At 45.2% G+C, this 24,753-nt stretch overlaps 2 protein-coding genes across 3 annotated transcripts; both read left to right on the forward strand.

The window, feature by feature from the left end:
* Positions 1-137: 137 nt before the first annotated feature.
* On the forward strand, positions 138-10,276 carry Krt20 (keratin 20). Its single transcript, XM_052195338.1, has 8 exons — positions 138-762; positions 3,033-3,115; positions 5,588-5,744; positions 6,473-6,634; positions 6,825-6,950; positions 7,842-8,062; positions 8,787-8,824; positions 9,558-10,276. The coding sequence occupies exons 1-8, from the start codon at positions 352-354 to the stop codon at positions 9,653-9,655; spliced, it is 1,296 nt and encodes a 431-aa protein (XP_052051298.1). The 5' UTR covers positions 138-351; the 3' UTR covers positions 9,656-10,276.
* A 7,274-nt stretch (positions 10,277-17,550) lies between these two features.
* On the forward strand, positions 17,551-24,143 carry Krt12 (keratin 12). Of its 2 annotated transcripts, XM_052197068.1 has the most exons (8): positions 17,551-18,129; positions 18,983-19,065; positions 20,104-20,260; positions 21,166-21,327; positions 21,413-21,538; positions 21,652-21,872; positions 22,864-22,934; positions 23,694-24,143. In XM_052197068.1, exons 1-8 carry the CDS (start codon positions 17,560-17,562, stop codon positions 23,789-23,791), a joined length of 1,488 nt encoding a protein of 495 aa, XP_052053028.1. In that variant the 5' UTR covers positions 17,551-17,559; the 3' UTR covers positions 23,792-24,143. The 2 variants fall into 2 exon arrangements, with proteins under 2 accessions (XP_052053028.1, XP_052053027.1); XM_052197067.1 differs by lacking the exons at positions 17,551-18,129; positions 22,864-22,934 and having other exon boundaries at positions 18,750-19,065; positions 23,694-23,786.
* Positions 24,144-24,753: the final 610 nt, after the last annotated feature.

Raw genomic sequence — 24,753 nt, forward strand, 5'->3', positions numbered from 1 at the left:
TTGTATATGGGGATGAAAAAAAACCTGCCAGGGCAGGTGCAAGACCTAAAAGAACACCCCCTCCTCCTCCTTTTTGTTACCTCTGTTTATTAAAAAGAAACTACCACTCACCCGCAACCCCAGAAAAGCCTTTAAGAAGTAGCTCTAGTAGTAATTTCTGGAATGGAATAAAACATATTGCCGTACAAAAGAGGGGGAGGGGGAGGTAGAAAGGTGGACTGTGCCATTCCTGAGGTGACATGACAGCAGAGGAGGAGTCTCTTGAACTCTATAAAAGGTCAGCACAGTAGCACGAGACAGACAGGCTGTGCTCCAACTCCAGGCTACAGGTGTTGCCTCCCGGGATCCCAGATGGATTTCAGTCGTCGAAGTTTCCACAGGAGTATGAGCTCCTCCTCACAAGGCCCAGCACTCAGCATGAGTGGTTCCCTGTATAGGAAGGGGACTGTGCAGCGCCTGGGGGCTGCACCCAGCGTCTATGGAGGCGCTGGAGGCCACGGCACTCGCATCTCTGTCTCCAAAACCGTAGTGAGCTACGGGGGCGATCTCGCCAACGGAGGGAACCTGTTTGGGGGCAATGAGAAACTGGCAATGCAGAACCTCAACGACAGATTGGCAAACTACCTAGAAAAAGTGCGCTCCCTGGAGCAATCCAATTCCAGACTTGAAGCCCAGATCAAGCAGTGGTACGAAGCTAATGCTCCAAGCACCATCCGGGACTATAGCTCCTACTACGCACAGATCAAAGACCTGCAAAACCAGGTGAGACGTGAGACGTGAGACGTGAGACGTGAGACGTGAGGCCTGTGATTTCTACATCACTGTTTAGTTGCCTAATGGATTAAGAGATGTGTGCTAGGTGAATTCAAACACATTAGGTTGAAAGTTATAACTGAAAAAACTTATTTTATCATGTGGTATCTGTAAACAGGATGAGTTTAGCTCACGTTTATTTCTAAAACTTCAACTAATTATAGATAAAATATGGTTATTTTATCATCCAAAATTACAGTCTCTATCTTTGTTATGGCTTACAATATAAGGTCTTTGTTGTGAATAATCTTATTTTTCAAAGACTTCAAGGGTTTCTATGTGAGTTTGATGGTAGTCTTTACTAACTTTGAAGACTCAAGTCAATTTAGAGAGAGTTTTCATCTTTCATTGTATGAATGTTATAACAAAAGTATTAACCTACTATGGGAATAAATAACCAAAAGGTTCAGGGTAGACACAGATTACAGATATTAATGGTATCTATACTGATTGATTGATAAATGGTTGGATGATAGGTGGTTGGATGGATAGATGGGTGGATGGATGGATGATGGAAGGAAGGAAGGAAGGACTGGTCTTTGATACAAGATCTGTGTATCCCAGGCTAGTCTGGACCTCACCATCCCCCTGCCTCAGCACTGGGGTTAAAAAAGTGTGCCACTATGCACAGTACCTGGATTTTTTAATGTCTTGCTTAATTATCTTCTTGCTATCACCAAGCATTTTATAATGCACCTCGGTGATAATAAAATGTTCTATTGCCCCCAATTCAAATTTATTACAGTCCTATCACAATCTGCTCCTGTGTCATCCACGGTAGGTGGGGTTCCCCTTTTTATAAAGTCAATGGAGTAAAAGTGGGAGACTTTGCTCCTTACTGAAGATGTCCGGCACCAGCACACACCATTTGCCTAGCTCCAGGGTTCTTATCTAATCAAGAAAAGCCACCCTTTCAATTTTGTTTATATCTTTGCCCCTTTAGAGCAAAGACCTTTGGCTTACCCACAGGCCTCTTCTCTTGAGTGGTATTACAGGCATCGATGCAGTTTAATTCAGACTTCACAGAAACTACCAGCCCATGAAGCTATGGTGCTTCCATTGGCCTTCTCATAAACAGGACTGTCCTTCCTTCGGGATTTTTGATACAACATAAAATTAAAATTAAGCACTTCTCTCATGGCCAATGCTTCTGAGTTGACTTGGGGATTACCCATAGTACTTAGGCACAGCCATTATCAGTGTCCACTAGTTTGAGGCCTATCGAGGGACCTCTCTCCAGGAACAGCCATGGCAAGGGATATGTCGCTTTAATATCTTCTAGAAGTAGACTTCTAATCTGCATGCATCTTAAAGAATACAGTGTTTGCCTTGAAACACAAGAACCTGAGTCCAGTCCCCAGGTTAAAAAATAAAGCAGGAGAATGACGGCGTGTGCTTGTATTCCCAGCACTGGGGAAACAAGGACATCCTGGGACCTGCTGGTCAGCCGGCCTGGCCCACCTGGTGAGTTCCAAGATAATGAGAGACCACACACACACACACACACACACACACAGAAAAGATAGCACTTAAGGAATGGCATGCAAGATTGTCCTCTGACCTCCACATACATACACCTGTGCGTAGGAACATGCACACACACACACAGAGAGAATTCGCACGGATCCAAGGTGTGTCCATCCTTCTGTCCTGTGCCTAACTCCTACAGAAAGCAAGTTCTCATTCAGACACTGCTTCACAAACACTGGCAACACATAGAGCAGACAATGACGACAATGGCAAATAAAGTGCTTTAAGTGGAAACAGGAACGGACCAAAGAAACCATCACTCAGAGGTAGACGCTGGGAGGCTGTGCAGGGAGGGCAGCAGCCACAGGGACGCATTCACTGCTAGAACTGGAACATGTCATGGGGCGGGCCTCAAAAGTGCTGTCTGAGCTGAGAGGTGAGGGAGCTGGCGCTCAGCAGGTGAAAAGGGCTAACAGCAATGTTCCAGTGTGAGCAGAGCCACGGACAAGGCACTCACAAAGGTCCAGGGATGTGGGTGGCTTCAGCTTTCGTTTTGTGTGATCACAAAGGAACTAGGCCACGCCATTACATTAATACCTCTGTCACCATTCCTCTTGCTCTCCCCTGGTCATTCTTGAAATGGACATCAGTTGTGATGTAATCACAGTTGTCTCTGAGGACTAATAAAGTTATCTTACACTCCTGCCTAGAGGGAAAATGTCATTCTTTCTCCCTCTCATATTTTCCAGATTAAGGATGCTCAAATACAAAATTCCCGATGCGTTCTGCAAATTGATAATGCTAAGCTGGCTGCGGAGGACTTCAGATTGAAGTAGGTTCTCTAAACTATGGTGCGTGCGTGTGTGTGTGTGTGTGTGTGTGTGTGTGTGTGTGTGTATGTGTGTATGTGTCTGTGTGTGTGTGTATGTGTGTATGTGTCTGTGTGTATGTGTGTGTATGTGTGTATGTGTCTGTGTGTATGTGTGTGTATGTGTGTGTGTGTGCATATGTGTGTGTGTTCATATGTGTCAGTGTGTACATTTTGAGGTACATTTATATATGTGTGTGTCGCTGTGTGTGTATATTGGTGTGTGTGTGTGTGTGTGTGTGTGTGTGTCTGTATGTTGATATGTGTATGTGTATTGGTGGGAGATTGTTTGGGATTCTGTTTTATGAGATAGGGCCTTGCTATGTAATCCAAGCTGGCCCCAAAGTCAGCATCCTCCAGACTCAGCCTCTAAGGACCTGGAATTACAGATGTCTGCCACAGTACCCAATACCATGATAAATCCTTCTGAAAAAGAAATCCTTTTAGTGTTTTTTTTTCTCATTTATTTAGCATGTATGTGTATATGTGTATATGGTGTGGGGGGAGGGAGAAGGAGAGGTCGGAAAGGAAAAGGAGACAGGCAGACAGAGGGAGACAGATAGGGTGTCACCACATGCATGAGGAGGTCAGAGGACACGTGACAGGCATCCACGCTTTCCAACCGTCACATTTTTTCCAGGGACAGAACTCCAGATGTCAGGTTTGACAGGAAGTACCTCTGCCTGCTGAACCATCTCACTGACCCTGAAAAAGAACTCAGGTTTTATAGTAGTGTTGTGCCATGCTTGGATGGGCATGTTATTGTGAGTTAAGAAACATCTATTTCGTTATTTCAGAATCGCGGAGCACAGGGCTGTTAGAACCTATGTGACTGCCCAGCACTTGCTCTCCGGGACACTGAGATTTGTTTATCCACCATCGTTTCTGAGCACCTCCCAGTCACTGCCACTCTTCTGGCTGGTCAGCTCTGGTCACTAGAATATTTTTTCTTAGTACCCTCCCTTCTGCTCTTTCACCCACTAAACCTAATTCTATCATTCAGTAATAGCAAAGCAACCCAGGACTCCATTTCTCCACCAATGGCCTTCTGTGGTGTGAGAGCCACACGTCTCCACTGGGTGACATCCACAGAACCACTCCACAGAGTCATGCGGCTCCCACGTCACAGCCAGATTCCACAGATGAATTCTGTACCTTCCAGTGTGCTTAGAGTTTTATGGTTTCACCCAGTCAATCAAAGAACCGGAACCAACCTATGATTAATACACTTCAAAATGTCTTCACCTTCTTAGAAGCATCCACATGATCACGTTTCCCCAGAGGTGATGAACAGTAGGACTTCCTGGTCCCAAGTCTGTAGGATCTGTCCACACTAATTGCACCATAGTTTAGAAGAAGTGTTTTGATGCTAAAAGAGATTTTAAAAGAAGGAAATCAGGCTGGAGAGATGGCTCAGTGGCTAAGAGCACTGACTGCTCTTCCAAAGGTCCTAAGTTCAAATCCCAGCAACCACATGGTGCGTTATAACCATCCATAATGAGATCTGACTCCCTCTTCTGGAATGCCTGAAGAGAGCTACAGTGTACTTACATATAATAAATAAATAAATCTTTAAAAAAAGAAGAAGAAGGAATTCAAAAAATCAGATCTGAAGGTGAGGCAGTTAGATTCCTGGACCCCACCTCCACCCTGTCAGCAGCTGGGTATTCTACTATGTTACCATTTGGTTTGCCTTGATGTATTTTAATTTGTGCCTTTGTCAGAGGGTTGTATAGAGAAAGAAATGATTGAGAGGATCCACACTGGGAGCATCTGTTTACAAAATGATAAAGACAACTCCACCCTGTAAAATTCACATTTGGGTTTTTAGTTTCTGGACTGCTTTGGGGGAAGAAATTAGATTTTTATTATTTGGATACTTTTTTCTTTTTGTTGTTGGCTTTTATCTCTGTTTCCTATTGTTTTTATAGCCCTGAGCATCAAGCCTTCTATGCAAACACTCTACCACCCAGCTATAACCTAGCCTCTGAATATAGAAACTTTTCAAAGTTATTTCAGACTGCATAGAAACAGAAATGTTATCTACATGTGTGTATGCGTATGTGTGTAATATGTGTATGAGCATTTTGCCTGCATGTATGTTTGTACACCATGTGTATGCCTGGTGCCCACAAAGACCAGAAGAAGATTTCAGATCCCCTGGAACTGGACTTACAGAGATGGATGCTGGGAATTAAAGCAGAGTCCTCTGCAAGAGCAGCTAATGCTCTTAAGGACTAAGCCATCTCTCCAGCCCTAGTGACAAGCTATATTACAGAGCAAATGATCTGGTTCCCAGATTCGTATTCATTTTTCACAAATACGTGAAGGAGATTGTTATAAAGTACATGAATTGTCTATCTCATTATGTTAAATTATCTCTTCTATACTTACTTTAGAAGACTTGAGTATGTCTGCATCTTGACTCATTCCCAGGTTTGAGACTGAGAGGGGGATGCGAGTAACTGTGGAAGCTGATCTCCAAGGCCTGAGCAAGGTTTATGACAGTCTGACCCTTCAAAAGACAGACTTGGAAATTCAGATTGAAGAACTGAACAAGGACCTGGCCCTCCTCAAAAAGGAACATCAAGAGGTAAGAAATATGCAGGGATGTTATAGGATCAGACAGCTCCAGTGATATAAGTGAGAGGAGGAGAAATGGGAAGAAGAGGCGGTGGTGGTGGTGGTGGTGGTGGTGGTGGTGGTAGTCATGATGGTGATGGTAGTGGTGGTGGTGGTGGTGGTGGTGGTGGTGGTGGTGGTGGTGATGGTGATGGTGGTCATGGTAGTAGTAGTCATGATGGTGATGGTGATGGTAGTGGTGGTGGTGGTGGTGGTAGTAGTCATGATGGTGATGGTAGTGGTGGTGGTGGTGGTGTTTGTGGTGGTGGTGGTGGTGGTGATGGTGGTCATGGTGGTGGTAGTCATGATGGTGGTGGTGGTGGTGGTGTTTGTGGTGGTGGTGGTGATGGTGATGGTGGTCATGGTGGTGGTAGTCATGATGGTGGTGGTGGTGGTGGTGGTGGTGATGGTGGTGATGATGGTGGTCATGGTGGTGGTAGTCATGAAGGTGATGGTGGTGGTGGTGACAGTGATAAAGACAATACCAATCACAACAACAAGCCTAACTTCTTTCTGTGATGTTGCTCTCAGTGTGATAACTCCAAAATGCGCACAGACCCTAGGAAGCCGCCTTCTTATTTCCTTTCATCTTTATTCATCCTCAATGAAAGAAGCCATGGGATGACTTATGTCTCCTCCACCCAGCCTGATCTGAGAAAGTCTTTCACACTAACCTCAATCGGAACCTCACTCTCGTAGGAAGTTGAGGCCCTTCGCCGACAGCTAGGCAACAATGTCAACGTGGAGGTGGATGCTGCACCAGGCCTGAACCTGGGGGAGATCATGAATGAGATGAGACAGAAATACGAAGTCCTGGCCCAGAAGAACCTGCAAGAGGCCAAAGAACAGTTCGAGAGACAGGTAATTCCAGACTGAAGCAGATGGCTAACACTGTTTCATGGAGAGAGACGATGCTTTCCCTCCTTTTCCATCCTTCTGTCTGTCTTCCTTTCTGTTCTTCTTTTCTCTCCTTTGCTTGCCTTCCTTCCCTTCTTCCTCTCTCTTGTGTCTTTCTTTACTCATTTTTTTTGCTTGATTCTTGGAATTTTAGAGTGAAGCTCTGAAGCAAGAGGTCACAGTGAACACAGAGGAGCTGAAAGGAATGGAAGTTCAAGTCACGGAGCTGAGGCGCACCTACCAGAGCCTGGAGATAGAGCTCCAGTCCCACCTCAGCATGGTGAGCACCTCTGACCTCCAGCGCTCAGTCTGGTCTGTGCTGGCAAGGAACCATGTTCAGGACTCTGAGAGTACAGACACCTGTAATAAATAACCTCTCCCCTTGCAGAGCCAACCAGGAAACAGGTCCAACGGCTGATAATCACTACAGCACAGAGAGAAGCCGGGGCAAAGGCAACAAGCCACACAGGGCATAGGAAAGAGTAGATCTTGAAGATTCCACAAAGGAAATCACATTTGTCCTAGATCTTAAATCAAAGATGCGCTTTAAGTTGGAGGAAAGGAGTAGAGACATCACAGGCCGAGCAAATCCATCGGGCCACATCAAGTTACGTTGACAACATTCTGGAGATGAATCTATGGCGTTCCACTTTAGGGGTCAGGGCTAAAGGGACAGATCAGTCTGGGTCATGTCACTATGGTGGAAAGAAGAGAGAAAGGGCTGAGCTGTGGGGCAACTCTTAGAGTTGAATCTCAGGAGAAAAACAAAACAAAAGACTTTGTCAGTGTTGCCTGCATGTCAACAGCCAATGAATTACGAGATCAAGCCTGGCCCCGTGGGTTGAGAGAGCTAGTCTTCCATTGACACCATGAATCAGGCATGGCAGGCATAACCTCCTCCCTGGCAAGGAACTAAAGGTTGATGCTATGGCACAGTGTGCCTCACACTGAGGGAACAGTAGGCACGAAACTCAAACAAAAAACAAAGCAAAAATCCAAAAGATGGCAGACGTACCTGGCCAGCTGAGGCTTCCTAGACAGAAAGAATGAAAGACCTAGAAAAAATTGGTGGTGCTCAAAGGCTGCAAAAATTCTTCCGAAAAAGATACAGTTGTGCTGTTTACTTCAAGTCAACAAGTAAGAAACACCCTCTTTTGTCTCGCATGCTTAGAAAGAGTCTCTGGAGCGAACCCTGGAAGACATCAAGGCTCGTTATGCCAGCCAGCTGGCTGTCATCCAGGAAATGCTGAGCTCCCTGGAGGCCCAGCTGATGCAGATCAGGAGTGACACTGAACGCCAGAACCAAGAACACAACGTCCTTCTTGACATAAAGACCCGGCTTGAGCAGGAGATCGCCACCTACCGCCGCCTTCTGGAAGGAGAAGATGTAAAGTAAGGCTCTTAGCATCACAGGACTGTGTGTCCCTGTCTCCTTCACAGTCTTTGTTAAGGCCATCACAGGAATGTGTGTCCCTGTCTCCTTCACAGTCCTTGTTAAGGCCATCCCAAGCACAAGAGCAGTGTTACACACAGGACAATGAGGCAAAAATACACCAATTAGTATAAGACACCCCAAATATCAATAGCCTTTGAACGAGGTCGGGGGGGGGGGGGGGGATACTGAGTCAGAAGACAGTTCTCCAAATGATACAAATGATAGCGATCACGTTTGTGTTAATTCTTGTGTTATATGTATAACTGGAAGCATAATGACCATTTGAAAATTCTCGCTGACTGCTCTTGAATTAAAACCACAGGCCACAGAGGCCCCCAGGTGCCAGTATATAAATGGGCAAAATTGGAGCAGCCACTGCCTTCACATATAAACCTCCCCCACCACAAAAAAGAACAAAAACACGGACAGATTTGAACTTCTATCCTAATTTGAGTCTTCACTATACAAATTTCTAGCATATGGTAAGCAGGTCGGTGTTTTCCGAGCTAAAAAGTAGAACTCGCCACTGTGAGATAAACACAACCCAAGGACAGAAAATAGGAAAACAACCTTTAACCACACATCAACCCAGACCTTGAAAAACAAAGGGATGAGGAGGCAAGCTCCCGGCTTTGACCTGGCAATGACGCTGTTTTTCCTTCCGCTTCTTTCACAACACAGAACTACAGAGTACCAGTTGAGCACTTTGGAAACAAGGGGTAAGTATTCTGCGCTTGGGCACAGGTCCCGCAGGGCAGAAATCTCAGCAGCTCCCTGGCAACTGTCTGTCACTAGGGAAAAGGAAAAGGTGGAGGAACTCAAAAGCACAACTGAGAACCAAGTTTCTATGTATTTATTTATTTAGTGTGTGTGTGTGAGGTGGGGGAGACAGACAGAGAAAGGAGAGAAGGGAGAGAGAGACTGCCCATGCCCTAGTACACGTATGGAAGTCAGAGGACAACTTCATATAGAGCACCAATCCAGCTTACTTCTATTTTTTAAACATGGGTTTCGGCACCAGAACACAGATCATCCCCATACTTGTTTAGCAAGAGCTTTATTGGCTAAGCTATCTCAGCAGGTCCAAGACATCAGGATTCTCAAAAGCTTAGACATGATGCAGAGAGGGCATCCGAGTGAGGATGTCGGCACACTTCCTAAGACAAGGTGACCTTCTTAGCCTGTGCTATCGCTAGAACAACTTTTTCCTCAGGTCCTGGAGGAAAAAAAATGTACAACTAAAACGTGGATTTCATTTTTATTCAAGATGGTCTATTTCTATCTGAGGGAGAAGACGAGGGCTTTATAAATTTGGGGAGAGTGATATGCATTGTTCTGTGCTTTTTTTTTTTTTTTATAAAAACCAACTTAAATTTGTATAAGAAAAAGTTGTCTGGGTTGACGGGGTGACTGTGGGCCTGGACCAACCTCTAATGTCTGACACTCACACAGATATCAAGAAAACCAGGAAGATTAAGACGGTCGTGGAGGAAGTGGTAGATGGCAAGGTTGTGTCTTCTGAAATCAAGGAGATCGAAGAAAACGTATAACCAGCTGCCAGTGAGGTGGCTGGTCCAGCTGCGGCCATCCAGAAACAACATCAATACTGTGTAGTGACTATAAAGTGTGTGAGGGGCAGTCTATTTTTCATGCTCTGTAATTAAATATAAATGTTTTCACTCCGGGGAGCTGTAAAGGACTTGCAAGATTAAACCCAGTGAGTACTAGAATATTTAAGTCATCATCACTGTCGTTTTCATGTGAAGACACATCCATCACAGGCCAGTTCAGTTATCTTAAAGCTCTAGGGTGGAAGAGTTCAAGCAAATTTCAAATAAACCTCTCTCTTTGGGGGTTTTGTTTTTCTTGTTTCTGAATTGCTAAAAGCCTCCCCCTTTAGGGAGCATGGATTCTCCACTGAGGCAATTTCCCAGTTAATCTCATTGGTTTATTGTTGCCTTTAAACTGCCTTTGCATTTCCCTACCCCACCCCAGCCGGTTGTCTCTGCTGCCTCTCTAGCTCTACTTAGTCTTTGAATAATTTAAAACAAATTCCAATCACAGATGCCGAAGAGAATAAGAACAGGACACAAGGTGATTGATGTGGGACCCAGTTAAGAGCAAACTAGCCCAGAGGTGGAATGTGTCTTCTCACAATAAACTGCTTAACTCATTGAAGGTCACTTTATTTGATGAGTTTGGAATATGAAACATCTCTCTCGGTTTTTCAGAATCAGCTTTAGTGAGACACAGCTACAAACTGTGAGATCCACCTTTGTGACATGTGCATCTTAGTGGTCCCCTGTACGTTCATGGGTTGTACAATGATTACCGCTAATCCTAGAACATGGCCAACACCCCCAAAGACAGAGCCCATACCCATTGACAGTCATTCCCAGTGGACAAGGATTTCTGACACCAACCTTTGTCCCTGCATGCATGCACACACTTGCAACACTCATGTATATGCACCCACACACATACATGTACCACTCACACATGTACTTGCACACACATGCATATTCACCCACATACATGTGCACATACACCTTGGTCCACACAGTCATACACATGTACCCACACACACATGCGCCTGCACACACATGCACATTCGCCCACACATTCACATGCATGCATACACATGTGCACATGCACCAACACACATGCAAATGTGCATACATATATATATGAAAATGGAAACTAAAGCCACGAGTAGATGACACAGACTATATTCTCAGCTCTTTTGCATTTGAGTGATAAATAACTATTTTGCATGCTAATGGGAAATTTTAATTTGCCCTGTATCATTTATTTCCTTATCGCCATAGGATTATGACTTTAGATTTGACCATTATATGGAAGATGGTCATATGGCTCATTTAAAATTGCCTAGCATTTACTGAACACTCGCTGTGAGCCAGTGGCAAGTATTCATAGGGACTCATTTCAATCTCACAGTGCTGGGATGAGATGGAAACTCTCCAGTAGACTCACTGACCCTGTCAGTGTGCAATAACTAGCATTTTTATACGATTGGACTTTATGCGATCATCTCTCCCTTACATACCTTACATACGAGTGTTATGCATGAAGACACGCAATAAATGGATTCCCAGAATTGCAGTTGGAAATGACGAATTCCAGAGTGGTCTGAAACTTTGACAGGCAAATACCAGAGACTACAAATCTGGGGGCGGGGAACACAGAGAGGGGGGGAGGGAAAGAGAGAGAGGGAGGGAGGGAGAGAGGGAAGGAGGGAGGGAGAGAGACAGAAGGAGGATGAGGGAGGAAGGGAGGGAGAGGGAGGGACAGAGGGAGGATGAGGGAGGGAGGGAGGGAGGGAGAGGAACAGAGATGGAGGAAGGGAGGGAGGGAGGGGGGAGGAAAGAAGGGGGAAAAAAGCAAAGCTGTCACTGCCCTTTCCAATGTGCCAGTGTGTTTGTTTAAAAGGTAGAACTGAGAATCTTCACTCAGTTTCATATCCTCTTGCTTTTCGGTCTATCCTCTCCTCCCCCCCCCCCCCCCCCGCCAGTTAATCTTTCAAAGAAAATAAAGGGAGACCACACACACACACACATACACACACATGTAGGAAGAATGGTAGGTCCCTCCTTCCAGTTCTGTCAGTAATTTCAGTGCAAGAGAGGCGTGCTTGTCTCTGTGCCCGTTTGTACTGTGTGTGCAGGTTTAGAACAGAGCAGCCTGGTCCTGCGTCTGCTAGGCACACAAACCCAGCGGAAGTGGGTGGTTCTGAAACAGGATGACACAGTGTCAGACATCAGAATTATCATCATCATGACAGTGACACCCCCGCAGACCCTCTGTCCTCCTCACTTGAGGTGTCAGTCTCAGAGCTCCACACCACCAAATAACCGCTCCAGCATTCACATGGGAGGTGGTTTTCACTGCGCCGACCTCCCTGTGAGCATTTGTGTTCTCTCCTCTGAGCTCACTAAAAAGTCCCTCTGCCAGGGTACTTACTCTCTTATTTACTTCTTCCCACACACACACTGCACCTCTAGACCCATCACCCTCCCCCTTGTTTTTCATAATGATTGAGCTCTGGGGTCCAATGCTCAGCCTCAGTCTCAGTTACACCTTTTTGGGAGTCATGTTCATCCCTAGCCCAGGAGCCCAACATAAAACACAAGCAACCCCATAATCTTCACTTACTCACCGGGTTTTAAAATGCAATTCCCCTGCAAGAGAAGTTACTGTGAAAATGACCAGTGAATTGCAGAAAGTGTTGAGTCTAATTTGCAGGAGGTGAACAGCTCGGTCGGAGATCAGGGAACTAACTGTGACCAAGACACCATGAAAGCCAAGCTTAATAAAATCTAAAGATTAGAAACAGCACATCGTTTTCCCCATGTTGAATATTCCATAAGTTATATTCCGTGAATTATGTAAAAGTGGAAGCCATGTGAGATATATATCGTATATATGATATATATCATATATATATATATATATATATATATATATATATATATATATATATAATATTTAAAACACTCATCACAAGCCGGGTGGTGGTGGCGGCACACGCCTGTAATCCCAGCACTCTGGGAGGCAAAGGCAGGCAGATTTCTGAGTTCGAGGCCAGCCTGGTCTACAGAGTGAGTTCCAGGACAGCCAGGGCTATACAGAGAAACTCTGTCTCAAAAAAAAACCAAATCCAAAACAAAACAAAACAAAAAAACAAAAACAAATAAAGCACTCATCACACTTATTTTTGCAGTGCTGAGGATCAAATCTATGGTCTTATGCATGCTAGGCAGGTGCTATACACCAAATCAAAAAGACTTAATATTCTCTCTCTCTGTCTCTCTCTCCCCCTCCCTCTGTGTGTGTGTGTGTGTGTGTGTCTGTCTGTCTGTCTGTCTTCCGCTGTCCCTCCTACTCTTATGTCTTTCTGTCAATCTCCTATGTATCCCAGGCTAACTTCCAACATATGATTCTCCTGCCTCAGCCTCTCAAGTGCTGTTAATAGGAACATTGACCACCACACCCGGTAAAACTTCAATTCTTGTTAGCAATTCACATTAACCCTTGTCCTTTCTATCAGTGCCTCGACTTATGCAATCACTTAGCCAACAAGTCCAGGACTGTTCTCTCTGGAAACATCTCTGCCTTTTTAGCCATTAGCATGGCTGTCAAATAAAATTACATTCACCTCTAATACCTCAATGACTAGCATCACCATCCCTCCAACCAACTAAGATAACAGGCCACAGCAAGCAAGGACAGAGGCAGGGGGAGAAGGCAGGCGATGAACACAGCATCCGGCCTTTCCAAATAGTCACTGAAAACAAAATATGTCTCTCTCCAACTTCTGAAGTTATGCCCTTGTACACAGGTTTGGAATAAGTTTTAATCAAGCATTCCAAAGGGTCGAGGCAAAGATGGTTTTTAAGTGAAGTACATTTTCAGTGATACATTTAAGCAAATTACAAATAAATTCTTTCAAGCAAAACAACTCTGGGTATAAAATGAAAGTTTGTAGCCAAACAATAGGCTGGACTCAGGGTAAAACACCTGATCTCTACCTTAGAAGTCTATGGTTCAGGAGAACACACGTGTAGAAACAGAAATGTTTATTATAAAAGCCTAATGCAGGCTATGGAGCAAATTTACTAAAAATATACAGCCAGGCTGTGGTGGCACATGCCTTTAGTCCCAGCCCTTGGAAGGAAGAGGCTCTCTGAGAGTTCAAGACCAGCCTGATCTACAGAGTGAATTCCAGGATAGCCAAGTCTACACAGTGAAACCCTGTCTCAAAAAAATTAAAATTAAATATACATAAATATATACATATAAGTCTTAAGGATGTAAAGCATGCATTTCAGGACAAAATTGACTCCAAGTTCAAAAATACATGTTATTCACATTACATTATTAGGTGCTTGTAACTGTTAAGTGGACACTTTGTTTGGGGTACATCCCTCTTGATGCTGTAAGCAAGCAACGGCCTCTGTTTTGTTTCTAGGGTGGTAAAATGGAGTCACTCGGCCTTGTGAGAGTGTTGCTTGTGATTCATAGGAAACAACCACAATATCACTCGCTTACGCTTTGGAATATGTCTGCAGATGAAGCCAGAGGACAAAACCCAAACTAAAGAAACATTGCCTATGTGCCGGCAGAGTCTCACATGGTGTCATTTTTCATAGGCCACAGAAAATCATTTTGTGGTCTTGGGCTGTGCCCTGAGAGATTCCAGGAAGGGCAGAGTCAGAGTTTCTGGTTGGTGTGTGGGCGAGACCTCCAATTTCACAGTTAAGGAGGTCAGAGTCACCTGACGTCCTTTCTGTGTCACTGAGAGAAGCATCAGGATTGCGCTGTCTGTAGACTATACTGTAGACCCGAATTCTCTCGCTGCCTTAAATAAATCAATGTCCTGTCACTGAGAAGGTTCCGTTGTAAAAGGGGATAAAAGTATCGCCATAGGAGTTCTCTGAAACACAAGGTCTGGGATCCGTGTGGTCCAGTGTCTGGACAACAGCAGGAACATGGGAACTGATGTCAGTTCACACAAGGACAAGCTCAGCGAACAGGCTTGGGACAGAGATTGAGGAACCCTTGGTGGAGCCTCGTCTAAGACCACAGTTCTCGGCATCCCGGTTAACAACTTTGCATGCTCCCAAGAAGCGAGGCAAGTGGATTGCCAACTCTCTCAGCATCCTTGTCTTCCTGAGACTGCTGATCCCTCCCATGTTTACAGTATAAATGTATAATTTCTGCAAACCTCTTGCTTTGAAGCCCGATTTTTCTTTGTGACTGTGTATAAGTTGGGAACCTATGGCACATGATCCTTATTTAACAAGGTTAAGGGGGAGTCTTAAGTGGCTGTCGCTACGGATTCAGTGTTCCTGACCCTGGGAAAGTGATTTGAAAAGCTGCCAGTCTGTTTGATCCTGGGTATTTTTTTCTTTTTTAAGATTTATTTATTTTGGCCAGAGCCTTTGCAAACAAGCCAGGCCAGAAAGGTTCAACACTGACACCAGCTGCTTTAATGAGGCCATTAATCTTATCCTCCATGACTGTCACCTCATCGTCGTGCAGGATGACATGGGCTTTGGTCTTTTAAACTGCATTTGTTAACATGTCCAATAAAGAGCAGAACATTTAAAAAAAAAAAAAGATTTATTTATTTTGTGTAAGTACACTGCAGCTGTCTTCAGACACACCAGAAGAGGGCATCGGATCCCATTACAAATTGTTGTGAACCACCATGTGGTTGCCGGGAATTGAACTCAGGACCTCTAGAAGAGTGATCAGTGCTCTTAACTGCTGAGCCATCTCTCCAGCCTCTCCTGGGTATTTCTTACAGAGGCTTGCCATGAACCTCAGGTGTGACCTTCTGCATGTGCCCCCCCCCCAATCCCCAATGGGTAAACTCCATGCCCTGAGTTTGGTATGACTCCAGATTTAAGATTTCACCTCTGGGGAGGCTGGATTAGGGGGTGTTGCTCGAGCTGAATGAGAAGGAATCTGCACTCTGTCACTGCAAAGCAAGTGCTGACCTTGAGACCAACTCTGATGACATAAAGGCAAGAAAAACAGCATTCTCTAGGACCAGGACTCCCAGGAAATATGGAGCTACTATTAAAGGCTCTGCTGTGGGAACCTGTGCACCAGAGCCTTCTGGGCATGTGCAAACGCTCTCATTAGGATGACAGTAACACCTCTACCCTCCATATACTATGCTGGGGTCTATTAACACTCAATGCATCCTGCTGCTTATCCCTATGTTGATGCAATACATATTCGTGACTCAGCAGTTTAGCTTAGCAAGAGAAAAATCAACCTAATACATCTTGAATGCTGATTTTTGTAAGACACTGAACAAATGAACCAGGCATGGATGATGTCCAGGTGGTTGTTAGTTATGTAATCTTTATTAAATAATAAGATCAATCATGTTCAAAATATTTAAAAAGTCATCCACACCTATATCTTCTTGATATTAGAACAGTTCTCACCTTCTCTGTATACATAGAGAGCTATTTTCAATAATAGAATTAGTTCACAATGAGGAATATAGAGACCTGGACCACATTTGAAGAAAGTATATAAAAGAAAGCCCCTTCCTTTTCTCACCCAACTGAAATGCCTGTAACCTAAATTCCTGGAGAGCTCTCCATGCCCTGAGATTGCTCCAACAGGTTTCCTCTGGGCATCAGCATTTTCTCTCCTTTCCAGTTAACCTTTCAAGCTAACACAGTTCCATCATAGTATTGTTCTCATGCTCCCATATAAGCTGTAACTGTGTCAAGAGATATAGATAGATATAGATAGATATAGATATAGAGATAGAGATAGAGATAGAGATAGAGATAGAGATAGAGATAGGGATAGCGATAGAGATAATCTGCCCCTCTGAGACTGGAAGTATTAGCTTGATTGCCATGTGTGTGTTGGGGGAGGAGGTTGGACTTGGGTCCACTGGAAGAAGATCAAGTGTTCCTAAGCACTGAGCTGTCTCTCTGACCCCTGGATACAATTCTTGCTTCCCCATGAATTTAAGAAGACAGCCTCCCGTTGGTTGTCCTATGCTGCAAAAGTGCTTCTTCTTCAGAATCCACTCAAATGGCTCACTGGCCTCTTAAGCATAGAGTGTGGTGTGTGTGTGTGTGTGTGTGTGTGTGCACTTTGTTAATGGTGAAACGCCCTAGGTGATATACAATTTACTACAATATTCTCATGGTTAACACCATTGAAGAAATAGCAGTGAGCATTCAGCCTAGAGCCTGGTGTCACGGTTTACTAAGAATGCCAATTCTTTTATAACTATAAACATTCGACTTCCCAACAGCCAGCTCCCGTGTTTAGCTGTTTTGCTTTCCCAAGTCAGAAAAACAAGAAGCAGCAGATGTTTTCAGAACCTTGCAAGCTCAGATTCTAATATCCACTTGGAAAACACCTCTGTTTCTCACCTTCTAGGAATACACTCTTCTTCTGTCTCTGAAACCGTTCCTACAGAGGGAACCACAAGCATGGGTCATTGGCTTCTATCATGTTTCCAAAAGAAATAGACAGGGAAGGGGAGAACAGAGCTCCAGGAAGCATGGGGCTTCGGAAGGATTCCTTAATACTCCAGACATTACTTTCCTGGTGTTTGGAAGATACAGACAGTGCTGAGGACAACTGAAGGTGACAGATTCCTTATGACAGCCTATCGGCTCCACCCAGCCTTCTCTCTTGTGTGTCAGATATCTAGTGGCAATGGTTATTCAATTATAGCTATATCAGTGAATTTTCATGATGCATAAATCACATACCCGCTGAGCTGGCTGACTGGGTGGGGGTGGGCATCCGAGGTGGAATGCGGAGAGTGAACTCTTTAACCACAACACCCACCTCACAGCCTATAAAGGCTCGACCCCTTCTGGCATACCAGCACTGCGGTCTCTCTGGGGTCACCACCTTGCCAAACTCTCTCTCCAGCAACAGCATGTCGCTCTCAGTCTGCACCTCTGGGCTGTCCAGGAGGTCGTCCTCACAGAACGGGGCGGCAGGCAGACCTTGGGGTGCATCTGCTTCTGGTGTTGCCAGCGGCTATGGGGGAGCAGCCTCTGGAGTTGGCTGTGGGGGGCTCTTTTCTGCTGCTTCCATGTTTGGTTCTAGTTCTGGCTTTAGCGGTGGCTCTGGAGGTGGCTTGCCAGGGCTTGGCACTGCGTATGGGGGACCTCTGGGAGGTGGCTTGGGAGGGATGGGGATGGGGATGGGGATGGGGATGGGGATGGGGATGGGGATGGGGATGGGGGGAAGCTCGGGCGGTGGCTCTCTGTGTGTCTTTTCGGGCAATGATGGAGGGCTTCTTTCTGGTTCTGAAAAAGAAACCATGCAAAATCTGAATGATAGACTAGCTTCCTACCTGGGTAAGGTCCGATCTCTAGAGGAGGCTAACGCAGAACTGGAAAACAAAATTCGAGAGTGGTATGAAACCCGAAGAACGGGAGACTCCGGGTCCCGGAGTGATTACAGTAAATACTACCCACTGATTGAAGACCTGAAGAATAAGGTAAGGGGAGGGGCTTTAGAAACCTTTTTAAAATTATTACAATATTTGATAAAAATAAATCCTCTGAACTTAGATATTTTTAAATTAGATCATACTTGGGGAATTTCCTCCCCTCAGGAAGCACAGAAGTATAGCTCATTCATCATTAAGTGGCCATCCTTCCACTGTCTAAAAGAAATGTACATTTCTTAACTAATCAACAGTATTTTTAATCAATATATCTGCTTTTAAAATGAAGTTGTCGCAAACCCTTCAGAGTTTTTGGCTTTGCAATTTCCTTTGTTCTGCTGTGGTGCTGAGGTGGGAACACAGGGCTTTGGGCTTGCGACCAAATGGTCTCCCCTTGAGCTACAGTCACAGCCTTTGCCTTAGAAAAAAATGGAACATACTCAGCGAGGTAACCCAGGCCCAGACAGGCAAACGCCATCTAATCTCTTTCAGATGTGGAGTCTCATTTAGAATGTTTAGATTTCTGTGTCTGACTCTAAGTGAGTGCCTGTAGAAATCAGACAGGACTCGCGGCAGTGGGAGGTACTGAAACTGGTGAAGAAAAACATAGGTGATATGAAAGAAGAAGGGGAGAGTGACAAAGGAAGGTTTAAACAAGGGTGGGACGGGGATGGACCGAAAGGTGGGGGTGAAGATGGAAGACCAACCAAAACTAAAGACGCATGGAAGAGTTAATGAATCTTTTTACCACTTGAAAAGCCGAGAGAAACGAGATTGAAAGATGAAGAGTTTGGATGGTGGGGAAATGTACTTCACGTCACCGTTTACTCTTATGTGCAAAGTGGCACTCGTGAAGTACCAGTGCTTTAGGACTCCGTTCACGTGTCTCCCTCTGCTCTCCCAGATCGTTTCTGCCAGCATCAGCAATGCCCAGGTCCTCCTGCAGATCGACAACGCAAGGCTGGCTGCGGAGGACTTCAGGATGAAGTGAGTCCGCTGGTGGTAACTAGCTCCTCCTCCCGCTCCCCACTTCCTGCCTCCATTGATGGCAAAGGATTCGAATGCCCTGCAGTTCACACTTCCCCTGCCTTCAGTGAGCTCCTAAGTCCACACAGGGCGCTTTTAAAAGCACTGAAAGCCAAACCATTCACAGCTTTAAGTTATAAGTCGCTCCACCTGGAGCTACGGATCATCCCTTTGTAATGAGTCATAATTCAACCTGATAATTGTGCCTATGTTTAGACCTGAATTTTCAATGTATCAAAGTGAATTAACGATATTATTGCCAAGGGGTTAAATGGAACCATTGTGTCCCTGGTGACTCATATGACTGAAAGCTTAGCGATGCCATCTATTTTTATGTCCCAGCTCCTTTCCCATACCCCACCCTCCTATGCAGAGGGAATACAAACCTATTTCCTTTTTCTATTACAAAATGTCCCCACAGGAAGTTGTAGTGTCTATATAGTCCTGAGCCTGTGAAGACCCAGGAAAACCTACTAATGAAGTAACAAGGCTTAAATCAACACACAAAAGAACTGAAACAATCTCCAGTTAGTTTTAGAATATCTTCAGAAAGTCAAACCACAGGGAGCCTTCTCCCTGGGAGGCCAGGGTCACTGCTGGCAAGCAGTTCCCACTTCATTGTTTCTTCGTCTTTCTTACTTCTCTCCCAACAAACACGCTCACACGCATAGGAAAAGTCACAAAATCAAAATTTGAATAATATACTGTTAATGCAGTATTTTTCTTCTCCTCCTTCCTCTCCTCCTCTTCCTCTTCCTCAGCCTCTTCTTTCTTCTCCTCCTTCCCCCCCCCCCGCCCCGTCTCCTCCCCCTGTCCTCCTCTCCTTCCATTTTTTTTGGGGGGGTGGTGGGGAAACAGCTTCTCAGGCTGGCCTTGAACTCACTATGTAGTTGAGTCCTGGGATTACAGACATGGGCCACAAAGCCCAGAAGATGGCCGGGCCCATGGCAATGGCTGTGCTAATACTGACTTCCTGAGCTGTGGGCACTTGGGTTTCAGGTATGAGAACGAGCTGGCCCTGCACCAGACTGTGGAGGCCGACATCAACGGACTGCGCCGGGTGCTGGACGAGCTGACCCTGGCCAGAGCCGACCTGGAAGCTCAGATTGAGAACCTGACTGAGGAGCTGGCTTACCTGAAGAAGAACCACGAGGAGGTCAGAAATAGCTTTATATTTATTCCAGACCCAAGAATTGCAAGTTTGCACTAACGAAGCTAGAGAATACATTATCTCTGTGTTACAGTATTCATTTTGGTGATCCTGTATGTGTGCCCCCAGCCCCCGCCCCACCGCACCCTCTAGTGTATGTGTTACAGTACTTTTTATAAAGGTTTAATGGATTAGAGTATTAGACTCAGGATGGCAGGGAGTTATCCTGGTTTTATTATTTCCATTATTAAATAATGGCAGGAATTTTAATTACATCATCAACATTTCATCCAATGTGGTCTTTAAATATGGAGCGTTTCAAAAACGAAAACAAAAGTCTGCAGCTGATAAATATACCAGTCACATATGTTAGACAAGTGTGACCAATAGCAGACACATGGAGATCTGATGGGTGTATCAGAGGCTGGGGTGCGGACAGGAAGAAAGTCGGCTGGCAGTGAGCTTCTGAGGAAGTTTCCGCTGGGTTCTCAATGGCTGTGGTGTGACACAGTGTATGAGCCCAGGTGCCACCTGCGGCCCTAGCTCTGCAGCAGTTGCCGGGGCAACCTGCACACCAGGCCTGTCCTTCCTGTAAATTACAGAAGTGGATGTTCTAGAAGCAGAGCCGGCAACCACAGGCACAGAATATGAAGCCCTTGTTCATTCAAGAAACCTGAGAAAACCTTGGTTTTGGGTTTGGGATTTTTCTTAATCAGGAGAGAAACAGGTTTTCAAGCTTAAAAAAAAAAAGATTGTTAATGCCTTCATTAATATTTTGCCTTTATAGCAACTCACTCAAAAATATAATTTTATTATTATCACCGTGCATGAAGAGACAAGAAGGCAAAAGCACCCGCGAGCCTCACTAGTCACATGAACTCCTGTCTTTCTCTCTCCATTGCTGTCCTTAGGAACTCCAAAGTTTCCAGGCAGGTGGTCCCGGTGACATCAATGTGGAAATGGATGCCGCCCCTGGAGTGGACCTCACCAAGGTCCTCAATGAAATGAGAGCCCAGTATGAAGCCATGGCCGACCAAAATCGGAAAGATGCAGAGGCCTGGTTCCTTGAAAAGGTAACACCACGGCATTTGACGCCTTCCCAGAAAGCACTCGGAGCCCGCACAGAGCTCACCCCATCCACCCACTTTGCTGTTGCAGAGCGGAGAGCTCAGGAAGGAGATCAGCAGCAGCACGGAGCAGCTTCAGTCCAGCAAGAGCGAGGTCACCGACCTGAAGCGCATGGTGCAGAACCTGGAGATTGAACTCCAGTCCCAGCTCGCCATGGTAGCGTGGCATGCCGAGAGATGTTGCACCCAGCGGGACCCTGGGCCGCCGCCATCTTGTTCTCAGATCCCCACACGGGTTCTGTCTCTCTCTCCTCTCTCTCCCATTTGCAGAAGTCGTCCCTGGAAGGCTCGCTGGCTGAAACCGAGGGTGGTTACTGCTGCCAGCTGTCTCAGGTGCAGCAGCTGATCGGCAGCCTGGAGGAGCAACTCCAACAGTTGCGGGCTGATGCAGAGCGCCAGAATGCAGAGCACCAGCGGCTGCTGGGCGTCAAGGCTCGCCTGGAGATGGAGATCGAGACCTACCGCAGGCTGCTGGAGGGGGATAACCAAGGGTGAGCTGGCAATAAGACCGGGAATATCCATCGTAGGGGCTGAAAGACAGTGGACACCTGATGCAGATTGTTTTTTTTTCTGCAATGGGAGAAGAGGGCTGCAGTTGCTTAAACAAGGCACAAAGATTGCCAGTAATCCTAGCACTGAGAAGTCTGAAGCAAGAGGAGCCCAAGTTCCAGACCAACCTGAGCTACATCTGCATACTGCCTCCAGGGAGAGGGGGTGGCTGGGGAGGAGCTCAGAAGGTAAAGAGCTTGCAAGTAGAAAGAACTGAGTCCAGAGCCCCAGATCCCACATAAGGTGTGTCTCTAACCTAATCGCTCCTGCTGAAGATGGGAGGGAGAGGCGTGAATATCCCTCCAAGTTGGTGGCCCAGTGTGTCTCTAACAAGGTAGAGACAGAACCAACACATGAACATGCAGGCGCATACACACACACACACACACACACACACAAAGATTTTTGAAGAGGAGGACAAAAAGGATAAAACAACAAATCTAGAAAATGCATGCCTAGAATTTATTAAATAATAAACAAGATGTATTCAGCCATTGTCTCACTTGATACTACTAATAAAATGCTCCTTGTAAATGAGTACTTCCATGTTCTAGAAGAACCATCTCGTGACTTGATGCTAGGGATAATGCATCAGTAGTAGACACCTGGACCACCCTGGTCCCGCAGTAGCAGAGCAGCCATGGACAATAGCAGCCGGATCTGGGGGGAAGAATCCCAGACTGTAAATTAAGATGACTGATTTCTGAGACCAGACAGCCTCCCCTCAGAGCCCATTGTAGGTGGTTTGGATGCAAATGTGTGTTGACCCAGCTGGTTACCGTCATGGTGCATCATTCAGCCAAGAACTTTGCATTAGTATCTCAGCTTTTTACTGTGGTTGTGTAGACTGCTCTACTGTTTAAACTCAAGCAGCCGGGTCTCCTTCCTTACCATCCAACAATCACGTGAGCCCGGCTTTCATTTTCTTTACAGTGATGGTTTTGATGAAAGCTCATCTCTTACTGGCTCCAAGCCTCAGACTCCATCAGTCGATTCCTCTAAAGGTATGGACGTTAGAATCATTCAAAATAAGTCAGAATCTCATTCACAAACGACTAAACTGTAAGGTCTCATTGGATGTAGAGAAAACAAAACGTAAATAACTTAGAATACATTTGTGCTCTGAGCAGGGGACATATCACTGTCTCTGCTCAAACACACTGAGCAGTGGGATACTGTGTTAAAATTCTCAGCGAGCTCAAGTAAGAAAATCCTAACCTAGGAAGACAAAATGAGCGCCCTGAGACACGGTTTCTCTGTGTAGCCCTGGCTGCTCTGGAACTCCTGCTGTAGACCAGGCTGGCCTTGAACTCATAGAGATCCTCCTGCCTCTGTCTCCTAAATGCTGGGATTATATTCATGCATACACTACCATGCACACTTCTTAAATGCTGTAAAGAACACCAGGTTAGGTGCTTGCTGCCACCCCATCTCTTGGAAGGCTAGTAATAATAATAATAATAATTTAAAAAGAGGATAGTGAGTTCTACGATATCCTGGGCTAATCTTTAGCAAGGCCCTGAGCTTAAAGACAATGAAAGAAGGAACAGAGAGATGGAGGGAGGCATTGAGTATTTGGATTTGTGCACAAGACATTCCTGAATAAATTTCATTTCCACTAAGTAAAACTCAATTGATTTGGAATGCAAGTCACTTCCAAAAGTCTAAAGCTTTGAAAAAAAGCTTAGGTGAACAAGAATAAACTTTGGGTTGATAACTGCTTACTGATAATCATTACCCTCTTTTCTGCTTTTTACCTTTAGACCCAAATAAAACTCGAAAAATCAAAACAGTCGTGCAGGAGATAGTGAATGGCGAAGTGGTCTCATCCCAGGTTCAGGAACTTGAAGAAGCAATGTAAGGAAGGACTCACAAGGGCTCCTTGGAATCCGAAGTTCACCTCTAGGAGTCACTGCTCTGTGCGCTACTATATTAATTAGGCATCTGTTTTGGTCAGTTTCCTTTTCCTTGGATTCTCTATTCGTGCTGGGTCTTATTAGCACTTCTGAAACAATATCCAATTTATGAGTCTCTATGGCTGTGCTGATCTTCATTGCAACCCCAGATCACCTTACACCTTCCTGGGCCTGAGGGAGTCTTTCCACTAAATTTTTCTGGTCACCTGGACCATTTGTTTAATCCCAAAGCTTTGATGGAACAGTATGGGTTTAACAGTGCTAGCTTTAATTAAAGATTGATGACGATGAAGTGAAGTGTGTGCCTCTCCTTGATTTCGACAATAATGTCGAGGGTATAGACAGAAGCTGTTAAGATATTGATAATGAAGCACAGAAGTACTCAGACCATAAAAATAAAAACTGAGGTTGGAGATTAATATTATTTTAAGGGGCCACCCTCTCAGAGGTTGATGAAATTTTATATTCTCCATTATAGGACAGAACAGTTGTTCTAGTTGTTTTCTGGCACCTTCTTTCATACAGTCAATGGGTTCCTACCCACTTCATTACATAACTTAATGATGACTTGATGCTAAGGGCTATGTGTCAATCATGGCCAATTGGACCACCTGGTTCCCATGGTAGCAAGCCTGTCGCCAACAACCACAGCCAGATCTGGAGGGAAGGAACCTGGGGTGTAAGTTAAGATGGCTGATTTCTCTCCTAACAATGACCTGGTGCCAGAGAATGGAAGCCGGGATATTCAATGGTGAATAAGACTCCATCCTTGTCTTGAGGGTCATGGCAAACATCTGCCAGGCTTGGTGACACATGACAGGGGGCTCACAGACGGTCTGAAGAAGAATGGAAAAAGAAGGGATCAAGTTATTGGAGGCCAACCGTCTCGTTCACAGATCAAACAGGC

This window comes from Apodemus sylvaticus, chromosome 10 (genome assembly GCF_947179515.1).
Source record: "Apodemus sylvaticus chromosome 10, mApoSyl1.1, whole genome shotgun sequence".
In the NCBI taxonomy this organism is placed as follows: Eukaryota; Metazoa; Chordata; class Mammalia; order Rodentia; family Muridae; genus Apodemus; species Apodemus sylvaticus.